The sequence below is a fragment of the Anabrus simplex genome, chromosome 12 (assembly GCF_040414725.1).
Source record: "Anabrus simplex isolate iqAnaSimp1 chromosome 12, ASM4041472v1, whole genome shotgun sequence".
In the NCBI taxonomy this organism is placed as follows: domain Eukaryota; kingdom Metazoa; phylum Arthropoda; class Insecta; order Orthoptera; family Tettigoniidae; genus Anabrus; species Anabrus simplex.
In genome coordinates this window covers 4,450,812-4,467,874 of record NC_090276.1, presented here as the reverse complement: position 1 = coordinate 4,467,874, position 17,063 = coordinate 4,450,812, and the positions used below count along the sequence as shown (strand labels likewise).

General features: G+C 39.0%; 1 protein-coding gene across 2 annotated transcripts in view; it reads left to right on the top strand.

The window, feature by feature from the left end:
• LOC136884414 (spondin-1) overlaps window positions 1-17,063 on the top strand; it is a 433,578-nt gene that overhangs the window by 285,994 nt on the left and 130,521 nt on the right. For both annotated transcript variants that reach the window (XM_067156552.2, XM_067156550.2), the window contains exons 5-6: window positions 7,616-7,822; window positions 12,900-13,023. In XM_067156552.2, the coding sequence (XP_067012653.2) occupies window positions 7,616-7,822; window positions 12,900-13,023 (331 nt within the window). The remainder of the gene's footprint in view (window positions 1-7,615; window positions 7,823-12,899; window positions 13,024-17,063) is intronic.

Genomic DNA, 17,063 nt, shown 5'->3' with positions numbered 1-17,063 from the left:
CAAAATTCACACCGACTTGTGTATTCAACAAAGTGCTTCAAAGAGAGCAGACCTACTCCATACTGGTGTAACTTCCTATAAGAGGTCTAAGGAAAGCTGCAGTGTTCATGGAGTGGAAACAGCGAGGTACAGAAATAATTTATGTTTGTAATAAATAGTAATGGTAATTGGCTGCATGTTTTCTGTCAGTGTGTATGATCTGAATGTTCCAGTTGACCAGAAAATGGATAAAATCGCAAGAATATGTCTCAAAGTGTTAGGCTGTACTCACGCAAACGAACGTATATACACGAGAAATAGAACGTTACGAAGAAGAATATGCATTGTATGTCAGAATGAACAAATATTTGACGATAGGTTTTGGTTTTATAAGGTGTTAACAGTTCTTTAAGTAATTTAAACGAGTGTGTTATTCAAGCGGAGCGAATGCGTATCGCCTTCAAGTTCCTCCCAAAGCGTGACGTCATCAGAGGTACAGTACGGCCTGGACATTACGAAGGCAGTGACACTTCACACATTGGATCAAAACTTCCCCTTTTTTACACATGTCCCCGCAATTCAGGCAATAACAGTCGTCGTTAGACACAGTTTTTCTTTTCGTTGAGCCGGAGTTTGCCAGATCATTGCTTTTTCTCTTGCTATTCATTCTTTTTCTCTTTCTGAAAATACTGTTTCTTCTAGAGCGTCCATAAGGATAGCCCAAGTCTTGGTTTTCGTCCTCTCTTCTGGAATAGAGGATATTGAACGTTTTGAAATTTTCCTAACTGAAAAATCACCGTCTCCTTCATTATCAAGGATGAGTTTTGCAGCTTTCTCCATTACGTCCAACGGTGTCAAATCTGTTTTCTTTTTTCCGCTTATGATTTCTCGTGTTGCTTGCTTGCCTAAAAGTACGCACAACTATATGAAGAACTATTAAATTAAATATTACCGAGCTATTTAGAAATATAATTAGGCCAAAGCTAAGCTTCTAGTTTTATGTGACTATTGATATCATGATTATAGTCACGGTACCTCCAGTTTTTCATGGAATCCGAACCACAGGAACAAGATTTTTCATTTCAAACATCCCACATGCACCGACCGGGATTCGAACCGCGCCCGCCTTGGTGATAAGCCATCGGCTACGCCATTCAGCTATCACGCCCACAAATGCGATTATAAGAGATCCATTATTATATCTATTAAGCAAGCAGTATAAACACCTGCTGGGGTTAGTTGCAACACGCCCTGTTACGCATTTTCTGACGGAATTGGCGGTAATTCACAAATAAAAAAAACGGAGGCTAAATCACTTATTGCAGTTTTGATCTACAATAATTTTCCCTTTGTTTTCATAGTCGGATAATAACTCGGAATGGTATTATATCTTCTTTATCTGTTTAACCTCCGGGGTCGATTTTTCCCTCGGACTCAGTGAGGGATCCCACCTCTACCGCCTCAAGGGCAGTGTCCTGGAGCTTCAGACTGACTCGGGGATACAACTGGGGAGGATGACCAGTACCTCGCCCAGGCGGTCTCAGCTGCTATGCTGAACAGGGGCCCTGCGGGGGATGGGAAGATTGGAAGGGATAGACAAGGAAGAGGGAAGGAAGCGGCCGTGGCCTTAAGTTAGGTACCATCCCGGCATTTGCCTGGAGGAGAAGTGGGAAACCACGGAAAACCACTTCCAGGATGGCTGAGATGGGAATCGAACCCACCTCTACTCAGTTGACCTCTCGAGGCTGAGTGGACCCCGTTCCAGCCCTCGTACCACTTGTCATATTTCGTGGCAGAGCCGGGAATAGAACCCGGGCCTCCGGGGGTGGCAGCTAATCACACTAACGACTACACCACAGAGGCGGACGACGGTATTATATACTAAATAAAATAACAAGGTCAGGAAAAGTTACTCACCAGACAGAAAAATGAACTAAGTCTCAGAACACAATACAAAACGACCGGATTTTCTGACATGCGTGCTCAAACTGAAGGTTTTGAGCAGTTGCATATATTGTCACAGTGTGGCAGCACTTGATAGGAAATTTCCAAATAAAACGTAACTTTTGCAACTTACCCCTGTTGTAACGAGTCCCAGCTTCCCCTGCGTAGTACATTACCTGTGAGTAGTACCAAATACAGTAGAGACAATACGCGACTCTTACGGATTTCGCCTTGTTAAAATGGGAGACAATTCGATGTTGGCGCTCCTAGTGACTTGACCTGAAAAGGCGCGCTAAATTCAAATATCAACGGAAATGCACATACGAAAATAGATAAATAAATTACGTCTAGGAAAAAAGTATTATTGAGATATATACTTCGAAGTTGCTAAAGCAATTCTGGATAAATGAATGAAGAGTTATTTAAAAGGTTATTATTTAAAGACTGAAATTAGAGATATAAACAAGATGTGAAATGGCTTGATCTTTCATTTATGCATTACTTTTATTGCTTTAGCATTCCTGCCTTAACTTTTACGGTTAGATTTGTCTTTTTTCTCATTTAAAAAGCATTGTATCACATTAAGACACTTGTCACTAAAAATACCGGCACATTCCTTACACACATAATACAATGAATTAACATTTAAAAGGTGGATAATTTTCCTCTTAACATGAAGCCTACTAACAGAAATAAAATCTTAAAAATCCCGGCTTTAATCTGAAAAGAGGGATAAAAGAAAAAAAGCATGAAAATGTTGTCGATAGTGATGCTTTGAGGAACATTTGCGTACAATTAGAGTAAAAATGTAACATACCCTTGGCTGTATAGTCGAGGATTTTTAAAGTCGCTGGCCTGGAAATGATCTGAACAGATCTTATAATTCTTATATAAGCGTAACGTCCCTTCTTTCTTGTACACCTTATCCAAATCACTTCTGTGACATTTCAAAACCCACAGATCACACCTACAACAGCACATCGGTATTGAAGGTTAACTGCTGCACTATACAATAAAATATGCATATTATATTTTAAGCCCGTTAAAACATGGGTCGAGCAGGTCAGAAGATTATGAAGTACTATAAAAATATCTTTGTCAATGGAAGCATATATATGCAAACACAATATTACTTACATTTTCTTGTAACGAGGGAAACTAAAGAAAGACCGCGCATTCTTCTCTACTTCATAGTTACTGCAGCCAAACACAGCACATACATTTACCCTTATGTTGAGAGGAGATATCAAGGAATGACACACGCTACTATTTAATTATGTCAACTCACTGAAAACGCATAAATAACACCAAAACCTTCACACACAAGTACATGTGCTCTTATGACAGAATCAGTAGTTCTCAGCTGTCCCTCGATATCTCTCTGAGTGTTGCGTATTGTCTCGATTGTATTTGGTAGTACCACAATGTGCGGAACACCATAAGTCTACGTTACTTATGATTAGTACAGTTACATGAGAAATACCATGGTTCTTACTTTCCTAGCGATAAGTACCATTATGAGGGGCCGTTGATCTGGATTTTGAACCCCTTCAGACAGCAAGCATCATCGATTCAGGATTGTGCTTTGGAAGTAGCCCCTTGGTCAGTATTCAACATTGGTTTCAGATAGTTTATTGGAAGGTGGGGCATTGCTGGTCGTCGTCTTTTTGAACTCTAGTCAGTGCATTAATTTTGGAATTATTTTTAACTTTTAACATTGTGAGTTGGATCCGCTGATTATTTTACATTCACGTTCATCCATTCATTCTTCGTCATAAGTTTTGAATTCTGGTCAGTGGATGAATTTTGGAATTTTAAATTGTCATTATATTTCGTACCATTAGGGGCTGATGACCTAGATGTTAGGCCCCTTTAAACAACACGCATCATTATCACCATCATCTTAATTTCGTATTAGTTTTCAGGATATGTATACCAGCCCACTTTTCTAAAGACTTCAACAGTATAAAGCGGAACGTCCTTATAAGGAAACTTTACTATACTCGGACTACGAACAGACAACAAAAATTACCCGGGCTAGTGGGATGTAGGGGTGCGGGGGGAGTGGGGATTATGTACTGCATCCGCTCACCTCCTGAGTCCCAGATTAGCCTTAATCTCAGGGGTGATCAGTTCATAACATATTAAAAAATTAATTAAAAAATCAAAATATATATAGGCGCACCAAATGAACACAGGGATGAACGGGGCATGCAAATTAAGATAACGGGGGACTGCTCATTCATGGATACAAATTTTAGACTCCACAATAGGACTGGGAAGTGACAACTTAAATTCCATGGGCATACTGGACTAACTACAATAAAAAGATATGGAAACAGTTTCCTATTGAAATTGCAATGAGGAGCAATTTATTAACTTATTTTGCAAACTACACATGATGACAATTATTACATTGGGACACTTCCATCCTGAAAAATAAATGACATACTACTTGGATTTGCCTCACTACTCTGGTAGTGTAAAACATTTGGTGAATTCGCCCCAATTGGTTACTGGGGGTCGAATTCACATCCGTATGAGTGGACGTTTCATCGCTGGAGATCTTCTTTCGGAGACGAAGGCATGACAGTTACTATTTACTGTCATCTCCTCGTTCCGTTTGGACATGAGACACTTCCGGTATGTACATTCTGGTGAGCCGGACACCCACCGTGGAAATGTTATCGTCTCGAAAAACGGGAATTTATAGTACGAACAAACTCTAGCCTATTATTTCCAGATTCACAAACATGCCAGGTAGAGCTCATTAACTCAAAGCCTATTTCAATATTTACACTTGTCAATACGACAAGACGTACGGAAAGGTTCATTACTATGCTCTGACAATGAAGATATGTGCCGTCCGTGGGTTATCTTCGTATCTACCACTAACAATCTCCCCCGTGAAAACCCAACATCTGGTTCTGAGCAGGTCGACACATGACGACTGTCCCTATCATATCCTCCTATGATTATTAAATAATATCATTATCATTCTTTACCTGATCATTATCATATTCTGCTATTACCATCAATTATTTTATTATCATAATTAATTTTAATTATAATCTTATATTTGATTATTATCAGTTGTCATCCGGGATGATTATATGCTAACCCCTGCCGACGTTTCAAACAACGAGTCGTTCTTCCTCGTAATTTATCCGCATAAATTTAATGATCAGTTTATTTTTATTATTATTATTATTATTATTATTATCATTATTATTATTATTATTATTATTATTATTATTATTATTATTATTATTATTATTATTATAGAACTTGCGAACACCCAAAGCAGATAGAATAGTATCATTATTATATTTATGACCTTCCGTACGCAACACAAATTTTACATACTCTGGCACTTTCATAATCTGGCTGTCTGGTAGCAAATATTCCTAACTAAAATACAAATAATCACCGCAGTGATTGAAAATCAAATAAATGGGTTAGCACAAAAGAAATTTAACACTGGAAATGAACTTAAATCAAAGTATTACAAACAGCATGCATTAACTGAAAGAAATATATCCCATATTTACATTATATACAACAAACAAATACTCAGTTAATTAATCTAACCCATTATTGCGTTAATATACATTAGTTCAGCCGTCTAACAAAGAAATAAATTCATGGATTCGGGAGGCGGACCATGTTAAGTAATAATTTATCTACATTGAACCCCGTTTAGTCGCGATAACATCCCCAAATATTACATTTGTGTACTCATTCCTATATAGAATTCCACTGTCTCGTAGCGGATGAGAAGCCTCATAGCCCCATGGTAATTTTACTCGTACTTCATATCGCACTTTATAAATTTAACACTATAAAACACTTCTGGGCGACTACCCATGATTAATACCTTACTAGAGAATTTACACTAATTTATACAAGATAAAAAACAATTATAGGTGCCTCTAGACTTATTACATTTGCACAGTTATTCTTTCTTGAGCCCGAATCACACGTCGTGGCACATTACGACGAAGTGTCGTTTCATTCGAACCGGCGCGTATCGCGTTCTTTATCCCGCACTTCCTAAAGTATACGATGCCGTCTTGTGATCGCCTCGCTCCTACAGTTCCCTGCTACAGTAATTGTTACACCGTCTATCATGAAATATTTATTTCAGGCTCTGAACACTGCCTTCAAAAAGTATTATCGGCGTTCCTGTCGATCCTTTAAATTCCAACACATGAAATGTTGAGAAATGTATTAATTTCACATACAGTGATACTGATAATTTACACTCGATATACTGAATAATTATCACTGTTCGTCTTCACCTTCATGACTATTAACGTACTTTCCACTCTAACAGAATCTATAATGCGTTTTCTGGTACTGAGTTACGGAATCACCGTGTCAGCGTATCAAATTATTTCAAACGACTGGTTGATGTGAAGCTCGACTGGTAACAACTGGTGATGTGAGGTCCCACTGCTGGTTATTTATGGACGATATGGTTTCCCGCCGGGGTCATCCGTGGTCATCTCATAGGGAGGGGGTTGGTTATCCTAAATCGGCATATGCAGGTGGATTTGGATCTCTTAATTTATCCCACTTAATAAACTGGCATTACACATTCATGTGTCGTATTCTGAACTCATATCGTTCGGTGATCATGGAAATATCACTTAATTCCTGTCCTCCACCTTTCGCGCGCTAAGTCGGCGTCCCTGATGGCGTGCTCATCTTGACCAATGGCGAGAGAGCGTGGGTCATTTCCAAGAATTCATTACTGAGGGATTGGAATAACTTACCAAGGGAGACGTTCAATAAATTTCCAATTTCTTTGAAATCATTTAGGAAAAGGCTAGGAAAACAACAGATAGGGAATCTGCCACCTGGGCGACTGCCCTAAATGCAGATCAGTATTGATTGATTGAGAGATTGGTGTACAAATTGCTCACTTTCCAGGGAAAATTGATCCCCGTGGTCTGAAGGAGGAACACAGAGAACAAGCAGGTAAATGATGCAAGACCAGAGGACATAATGGAGAGAACTATCGTTAGGTAGAAAGTTGCAGGGTTGAGGGATGATCCAGAGAAAGAACCTGCTAAACCACAGAACATCTCGGCAGAAGAACGTTGAAAAATACAATAGAAACAAAAAATGTGAAAGCCTAAGAAAGAGAGGCAGGTAGTTTGTGTAACTGTAGTTCACAGTTGGCTGTATCAATGTAACTAATTAATTAATAGGGTTTGTATTTCATGTGAACATTGAAACACATTTTGCTATATTTAATTCCAATATATTTTCTGTTGTCCATTCCATTATACTGTTTAGATCTGTTTGAAGTAAGTCACAGTTGGTAGGGATCACAACTGTTGTATACACCATGAAATCATCAGCATATCGTTGCTGCCGGGACAAAACCTCCAATGTGAAATATTTTAGCTTAGAACTTTGGCCGGTAAGGTTCTGTCATCTAAGGTACAATATTGTGTGAATATTGTCAAGACATTCTCACTCTTCATAATATATTTGCTGCAGGTCAGTATATCTCCAAAAATATTATCACATAGGAGGTTTTGTCCTGGCAGTGACGATATAACAGACAATCTGAATTTTCACATCAGTCATTACAGGGACTCTCACTACTGCATATTTATAAATTCTAACCAAACCATCACCATTTTATTATCATTTTCAAGTAAATGTTTACTGTTTGCAGATGACGTTTGAAGGCATGTGGTCTCGCTACACACATCCCAAGGACTTCCCTGAAAACAGCTGGGTCACCAGATTCAGTGATGTCATCGGTGCCTCTCACACTGCCCAATACAACTTCTGGACTTACGGTGGATACGCTTCAGAAGGTCTCCGCCAAGTGGCAGAACGAGGGACGACCAGGGCTCTGGAGAGTGAGTTGAAGGCAAAGGTAAGGAGCAAACTTGTGCCCTATTATCCCACCCGTACATCAATCCTGAGGGCTGTGCTCATACAGGATTAACCTTACAGTAGAGCCACACCAATTTCATAAATAAATAAGTAAATAAATGATATAAGCAAGCAAGCAAGCTACTGGATTATAGCCAGCCGTGTGGTTTAGGGGTAGCGAGCTTGCCTCTTATCCAGAGGCACCATGTTTAATTCCCAGCCAAGTCAGGGATCCTTACCTGGATCTGAGGGCTGGTTCAAGTTCAGCTCAAGCTATGTGATTACAATTGAGGAGCTATCTGACGGTGAGACAGCGGCCCCGGTCTAGAAAGTCGAGAATAATGGCCGAGAGGACTCGTGCTGACCTACTTCTTCGTCGGATTCATCCAACCAACTTAAAATTCGGTTCTTGTCGTATCTGCTCATTTTAGTTCACAAACTATGCATCTAGATGAAACGAAACACACAAAATAGAGAAAAACTTTTCAATAAAAGTAAAACGTGTGTGACAAAAAACAGCAGTGCGGTTACTCTCGTTGTTAAGTGGCACCTAATGCATGCTTACTCTCGCTCTAGATCAAGACTAACAGGCCTGCGCGTGCTCACTTTCCCCACCCCAGCACTGACCCCCACTTCCTTGACGCCAAAGCGCAACAATAACATGCCTTCAGATATCTTGTTCAGGATTAGACAACCGGTGGATGCAAAACAAAAATTTCAAATTAGTTTATTCTGTAAAGTTTATTATTGTTAGATTCAATCTTAACAGTGAGAGTAACCGCAGTTTAAATAAAGCAGCAGGTCGTTATGCTACTTAGGTTCCAAAATGGGTAAAATATAAATATGTGAATAAATTCAGTGTTAATTTTAATCTTATACCAGTTGTATAGTATTATTAGAAGTAATTTCACATACCGTACTGTATATGAGTTGACTATGTTTGTAAGACATTATAAGTAGAATTTTGTAAACAATATAAATTTATTAAGGATGATGTGTGTGTTTAATAGAAAAAATTATTAGCGTAAATTGTATAATATTGTATTCTAGGAAAATTTTCTTCGTCTCCTGTTAATTTAAAATTTAGTGCTTGACAATAATGTATTTTAGTGTACCATTTGCCACCGAGGTAGACACCTCATTTGCAAATAAAGAGATTTTGATTTTTGATTTTGTCTTGGTATCCTTCCCTCCTCCATCCTCATGACATGTTCAGACCATCTCAATTTATTCTTCTTCATCCTATCACTCAGTCTTTCTACCCCTATTTCTTTTCCAACCTCAACATTGTTTCTTACTCTGTCTCTCCTTGTCTTCCCTACCATACTCCTCCAGAACGTCATCTCACTGGCCGTAATTTTACTCTAATTTCTTGCTGTCAAAGTCAAAGTCTCTGATGCATACGTTAACATAGAGGTATAGTACATTATCATTCTACATTTCGTAGGAACTTCTCTGTTCCACACCAAGTTCCTTACATTCTGGTACAATGTATTTCCCACTTGTACTTTTCTGCTGATCTCCTTATCCAACCTTGTATTTTGCATTATTTCACTTCCCAAATATTTGAAATACTCAACAACCTTAAGGTTTTGTCCCCTGATACTAACAATTTGTTGTCTTTCTTCTCATGTCATCACCACTATTTTGCTCTTCTCCACACTGATTTTCATACCATGTTTCTCAGTATTGTCATTTAAAGCCTCTAGTTGGATTTGCACTTCTGTACTGTTGACTCCCCAGATCATTCTGTCATCTGCAAACAACAATATTTTCATATCCCCTCCATATCTTGCCTCTGTTTCCTTTAGAATTTCATCCATAACCATTATAAACATAAGTGGAGACAATACACTTCACTGTCTTAGTCCAGTTTGGTTTCTAAACTCCACTGGAGTCTGGACACAACTGAAACAATTCCTATTCATTGCTTTCACTATTTCCCTTGATTGCCTTCCACATCCTTTACTTTCCAGGGTTTCTCACTCCTTTTCTCTACTACACCTACTTCTCTAGATCAAGGAATACCATCACCAGATCTTTTCCATATTCCCAACGTTTTTTCATTGGTAATCTCATGGTAAATATAGGGTCTGTTTTCTAAATTTATTTCCACCATTCCTTTCATTCTCCTTTCTATTATTCTCTCCAATATTTTGGCTGCTAGTGCCAACACTGTATTTCCTCTATAATTGTCACATACCTTCCTGTCACCTTTCTTAAAGTCCGGCTCCATGGCTAAATGGTTGGCGTGCTGGCCTTTGGTCACAGGGGTCCCGGGTTTGATTCCCGACAGGATTGGGAATTTTAACCATCATTGGTTAATTTTGCTGGCACGGGGGCTGGGTGTATGTGTTGTCTTCATCATCATTTCATCCTCATCACGACGCACAGGTCACCTACGATCAAATCGAAAGACCTGCACCATTGCAAGTAATCAGCTTCATTTTCCGTATCAAAATCTAATCACTAAATTTTACACTATTGAGATTCTTCCACCGCACTGGTTTTTATGTGTGACTACTGAGTCTGTATTATCCTGCTGGTAATTGTGCGCGCCATTGACTCTGCTCTGTCATACGGGAGACCCTGGTTTGTGACCGTGTGAGTCATACTTATTTATGAGAGCTAATGCTCAGATTTTTGCCGTTCCGGCGATGTCTGAATGTTTGGGAGTGTGCTTGTGAGTGAATGGGGAGAAGGGATGACATATCGATCTGCTTATTTTGTATTTTAACCTTGTTTCTGTGCCTCATGTTTGTTTCCGGCACGATAATATTTGTTTTGCCTTGGTTTTTATCACAGCCGTTGTTTGCCTAGGAGGCCGCCATTTTCTATTCTTATTCAGACCATGCGCTTGCCTGTGATGCTCCTTGAGTTTAAACTTTACTTCCATGGTCCAGAAATGTTTGTCTATTGTTATGTCGCGATCTCTCGCATTTTTTTTTTTCCCTGTACTTTTGCACTCCGTGCTGCGTGGAAGCTTTGATCTGTGTTGTAACTGTTGTGGATGTGGAAGTTAAATAGACGGGTTCATAATGAATTTTATCAATCTCGCGGAAAGAATGACCGAAATAAGCCGTACGTGTTGTATTTGCATTACCAGTTTATGCTGTGAGATTGAGAATATAACGGCGAGCCCGTGTTGTGAATAATTTGAGGTTGGTATTTGATAAGTTTGTGCTCATGCATTAGCATCATGACTTCAATTGGATGGGCTGTGTACATATATGTATCATTTATTTATTTATTTTAATTGCTGGCTTCATTTCTTGTTTCCACTTGATTTTATTATTATAATAAACCCTCATTTAAATTTTCTTGGCATTTTATTGCTAGTAGCTTTGTGTTTTTCCCTGTTATGATTTTGATATGAACACCGTTTCCAGTTCAGGGCTGTGTTTGGCCGTTCATAGTCGAGGTCCACGCCTCGAATCTCCGACGTGTGCGTTTTATGCGTAGGTGTGTTGTCGGTAGGGGTGTGGCTCAGTGTTCTCTTTTGTTGATTGGAATCGAACCCGTGATCATGGGTCGGACACCACCACTGATCTCCCGAGGAAGCTAATTGACCAGTGAACGCTCGGTACGACCACTGTAAAATTCAACATTTTTATTTAATAATAATAATAATAATAATAATAATAATAATAATGGTACATGGCATCTGTATAGGCTTGGTGGTGACCTAATGAGGATAAAATGAATGGCTAAGACGTCATAAAAACCCAGGCACCAAGCCAGGGGAATTAACAGTATGAGGGGCTTATTCTGGGAATTGAACCGGGGCCATTGAACCAAAGACAAGCATTCTATCCAAGTAGCCACAAAGCCGGACTTTAATTTGCTAAACATTAGGCTACCATTTCCACTGATGAGGGGTAGCAGAAGCTGGGGCATTAGCTTGTGAAACAGCACTGATAACACAGCAGGTTACATCGTTGGCTGTTGGTTGCAGCTCAAAGTGCTGAAGTCTTGACGTTCACTAAACCAACCATCGAAAAGGGGTAACCTAAGTCTAGTGGTAGCCCACGTCTTGATCCTAGCATACGCCACTGATCATCAGGTACTTGCTTTTTCCTCCAAATACACCTTAGCAGTCTATATAACCAATGTAGACCAATAGATCCTGCTCCCTTTATTATTTCCGCACATATTTCATCCATCCCTGCTGCTTTTCCTGTTTTCATTTGTTTAATAGCCATTTCCACCTCTATCTTTGCACTATCACTCTCCATTTCTGGATCATCCTCATTTACTACTACACTCTCTTCTGTATCATTTCTCACATTCAGGAGTTTATCAAAATTATCTTTCCACCTATTCTTTATCTCCTCTGGGTCTGTTATTACATTTCCACTTTCTTCCTTCACTTGTTTTCTGTAGATTCCTCCTTTTTTTTTATCAATCAATGAAACATCCTTTTTCCACCATTTACATCCTTTTCCAACTCTTGTGTAAATCTCTCTCAACATATTTTCTTTTCGTCATTTACCACTTTTATACACTTACTTTTAATTTTCTGATACTTAATCTTACTTCCTTCTTTCCTATCTCTATTCCATTCTTGCCATGCTTTCTTCTTTTGTTCAACAACTTCCTTCACCTTTTCATTTCACCAAGGTGTCTCCTTTTCCTTCACTCTCACCAAAGTTCTGCCACCTATCTTCTCTGCACAGCTTACACATTACATCTATAAGCAAGACAGACGAACTTGATTTTTAGCCATAAACTAACACTTCATAGAAAATGTGATAGGAATATTCCAAATAATATCCAGTTCATCTTTTTGTTTCTTTCGAGAAAAAGGTGCAGGTGCTGCGTACTATCACAAAAAAAAAGCACAAGAAGTAAGGGGTTGGGAATAATTTATCAAGGGTAATGTTCGATGTATTTCCAAATTCTTCGAAAACATTTAACGAAAATGCTAGTTAACAATTAATAGGATGTCTGCCACCTGGACGACAGCCCTAAATGCAGATCATTGATTGATTGATTGATTGATTGATTGATTGATTGATTGATTGATTGATTTCATTTCTCTCCAGATTACTTCTATTTCCTTCATATAATTGTTTCAGAGCCAACACATCCGTACCATCATCAAGGCTCGAGGCATAGGCTTCCCCAACGTGACTGGCAAGACATTCGCAGTATTTCGAGTTGACCGCAAGCATCACCTCATGTCCATCGTCTCTATGATAGGTAAGATTCAGTGTTTTTGGTATAAAGGACAATGACTGCATTACTCTATTCATTGTGCTGTAATTGTAAAGTAGTAAATTGCATCAACAGATTGTTAAAATATGAGGGATTTTTTAAGTAAGGCATATTTTGCAATAAAATACATTTATACATTTTGAATTTAGTATTTTACTAGCAGATGTACCCGTGCTTTGCTACGGCATTCTCAGAAAGACTGTCTTTGTCATTTTCCTACCTGAAGTCATCAGTAGGAATGTAGCGATTAAAAGCAATGTTATCATATTAAATACTCTATCAAATGAAAATAACGCACATTTTCTCACTTTTAGCGAACAATACTACGGTGCCAATCTAACAGTCCAAAGATCCAGTGCTGGAATGACCAGACCGCAGACAGCCGTGAACACTCCTCTGCCATTATTCCGTTAAATGTGCACGCTGCTCATTCCAATCAGTGCCTCAGAGTAGGGATTGAGTAGCTCGAATGTTATGATGAACCAGTTTGTTACGTATCAGTAGTATCAGAAAATTTATGAACCAAAGGAACGGGATGCTAAAGAAGAAAGTTATCTAACTCCCCAGCTACTTTCCGCCAATATTCAGGCAGGCTGTTATTTTCAGTATGATCGGGCAAGTTGGCCGTGTGATTAGGGGCATGGAGCTGTTAGCTTGCATCTGGGAGGTAGTGGGTTCGAACCCCACTGTCGACAGCCCTGAAGATGTTTTTCAGTGGTCTCCCATTTTCACACCAGGCAAATACTGGGGCTGTAATGTAATTAAGGCCAGGGCCGCTTCCTCCCTACTCCTAGCCCTTTCCTATTCCATTGTTGCCATGAGTCCTACCTGTGTCGGTGCGACGTAAAGCAAATTTTAAAAAAAAACCTCAGTATACAGCAGTAATCCCATCTATCAGAGATGAATGGCAACAGAGACACAAAACACATCACACAAACAATGGTCAATGTAATGTTATTGTTGATCAATGTAAATGAGGTTCTTTATTGTAGGCCTTCACATTGTTTCCTTTCGACTCTGTAATATTAGAGCGTCTTATAAAATTAATTATAGCGTAGACTGTAGTTCCTTATTCCTCAACTGTACATACCGATTTTCATTAAATTCTGTTTACCCATTTTCTCGTCGTGGCGCTGAAATGAACTTAGCAACAAAAATCCAAATATATTAATATCTCCGTTATCATAGCTAGTACGGTAAAAATGTATAAGACATAATGATCGGAAAGGAAAATACACCAACGAGTCATTATGGAACGTTCGAGAACATTTTGAATCCAATATCACATCAAACAATGTTTTATCAACAAGTTTGTTCACGAACAATTTTACCCCATTGATAATCAAATTTAATACCAATAAATTTTACAAATGTTACTCCACCAACAAGAACAAGACTATTATCCATAATAACAATTATCAACTGCAGAAGATATTCAATACTGTTATGAAGTTTTAAGCAACAGGAATCAACACAACTAGCCAGATTTCAAAGTTTTTTATTTTTATTTTTATTTTATTCTCATTTTAAACAATTTTAAAAGATGTTCACCGGATAAGTTTCGGCAATAAAATGTTTAGACTGAAGAAGATTTTGGACAAAATGTGTTAACGTAAGACATAATTTTATTGTAGTGTGACTTTTAAAATATTATAAGATTGTCAATTAGTTTTATAAGAGTAATTTTGAACCAAAGAATTGTTTTATGATCTTACACAATCTTAGATTAATGATAGTTTGGCTGATGATGCTCACAAAAAGGAGCGAAACATGTACCATGTAAGCATCATAATAAATATGTAAGTTTGTAACATATTTTTATTGTATTGAAAAGGTGGCAATTGGCAAACTAAAGGAATTATATCACAAGTAGATCTTCAATACGGATGAGGAAAATGAAGTTTATAACCTGCAATTTATAACCTGCAGTAACATGATGCTGATCTAACAGTCCAAAGTTCTAGAGCTGGAATGACCAGGCTGCAGACAGCCATGAACACTCGTCTGCCATTATTCCATTAAGTTTGCACACTGCTCATTCCAATCAGCACTGGAGTAGGTATTGAATAGCTGGACTACTATGATGAACCAGTGTGTTACGTATCAATAGTATCAGAAAATTTATGAACCAGAAGAATGGCATGCTAAAGAAAGTTATCTAATTCTCCAGCTACTTTCCGCCAATATTCAGGCAGGCTGTTATACTCGGTACACAGCAGTAATCCCATCTATCGGGGATGAGTGGCAGCAGAAGAGAGAAGGCACATCACACAAACAATGGTCAATGTAATGTTATTGTCGATCAATTTTATGAACTTTCAATGTTGTAGGCCTTCACATTTAGTTTCCTTCCGACTCTGTGATATTAGGGCATCTAATGTAAAGGGAGTCGTCCTTTCGTTCATGACTCCCTCTTGTCTTATTCTTCAAGCAATCATTCCTTTACGATTTTTTGTCGTTTTTATAATCATTTTCACAATTTTCCTTGTCGATATGGACCGATGACCACGCGGTTTTACATCTCGAGACAATCGTGACAAAAACCATCGCCAGTTAACACGATTGAACAATATTTCCATGTCGGCGTTGATCAGAACTAAGCAACAAAAATCTAAATTTAATCTAAATTCATGAATTCCCTTATCATAGTCATCCTCACTGTGGGTGGGGGCAATAGAATAACACCCACAGTACCCCCTGCCTGTCGTAATAGGCGACTAGAACTGGCCCCAAGGGGGCTCTGAACTTGGGAGCATAGGTTGATGATGACGGGGCCCTTAGCTGGGACCTTGTGCCCGGCTCCTCACTTTCATCTATCTATTTTATTCTATCCTATCCTATCCGACCTCGCTTGGTCAAATCGTGTTCTTTTCTGATCCCAACAGTATTACTTACACCGGGTGAGTTGGCCGTGCGCATAGAGGCGCGCGGCTGTGAGCTTGCATCTGGGAGATAGTAGGTTCGAGTCCCACTATCGGCAGCCCTGAAGATGGTTTTCCGTGGTTTACCATTTTCACAGCAGGCAAATGCTGGGGCTGTACCTTAATTAAGGCCACGGCCGCTTCCTTCCAACTCCTAGGCCTTTCCTATCCCATCGTCGCCATAAGACCTATCTGTGTCGGTGCGACGTAAAGCCCCTAGCAAAAAAGGGGAAAAAAAGTATTACTTACGGAGGCCTAGGAAGTATTTTCATTTTCACGCCCTTCATAGCCCTTGTCTTTCTTAGGCCAATACATTAATTTTTCGAAGTGTTGGACGCCACCATTTTTTCTCTCTGATTAGTGTTATATAGTTGTACTTCCTCTTAAAACAATAATCATCACCACCACTCTTATTATAGTCGGTACAGTAAAACTAAATAAGACATAAATGATCGGAAATCGTATTCACTATCACTTTTGTTATGTAGTACTCTTCGATAGGACCAATAACATAGGTACTTAAAAATTAAATTTTAGGCGCCTTCCCCTAAACTACCATCCAAGGTGAATAAAATTATTTATAGCCTAGGCTGTAGTTCATTATTTCCCGACTTCACACACCAATTTTCATTATATTCTGTTTACCCATTTTCTTGTGGCTCAGTGTTCATATGGACTTAGGAACAAAAATCGAAATTCATAAATATCTCTGTTATCATAGTGTGTGTGTGTTTGTTTGTCCATCCCTTTTCCCGTTTCTCTACGGGGTCGGGTGTGAGGTGAGGTGAGGTGAATTTGTCCTGGCGAGTTTTAATGGCCCAATACCTTTCCTGACGTCAACCTCATCAGAGGAGTTAATGAGATGAAATGAATGATGTGATATATGATACTAGGAAGGGAGAGGGTGAAACCCGGTGCCGGCACATAGCCTACTCCTGTCGAATAGCAGCAAGGGGTCTGCTCAAGGCTGAATGTCCCCATCGGATGGACGAATCACCATCAACAGCGTCATATGCTCTCACTCCATATGAGCACTGCGGAGAGGTTTGGCACGCAATCTAGTGATTAGAAATTGTATACCACCACCTCCCCTAGCTTACTGGC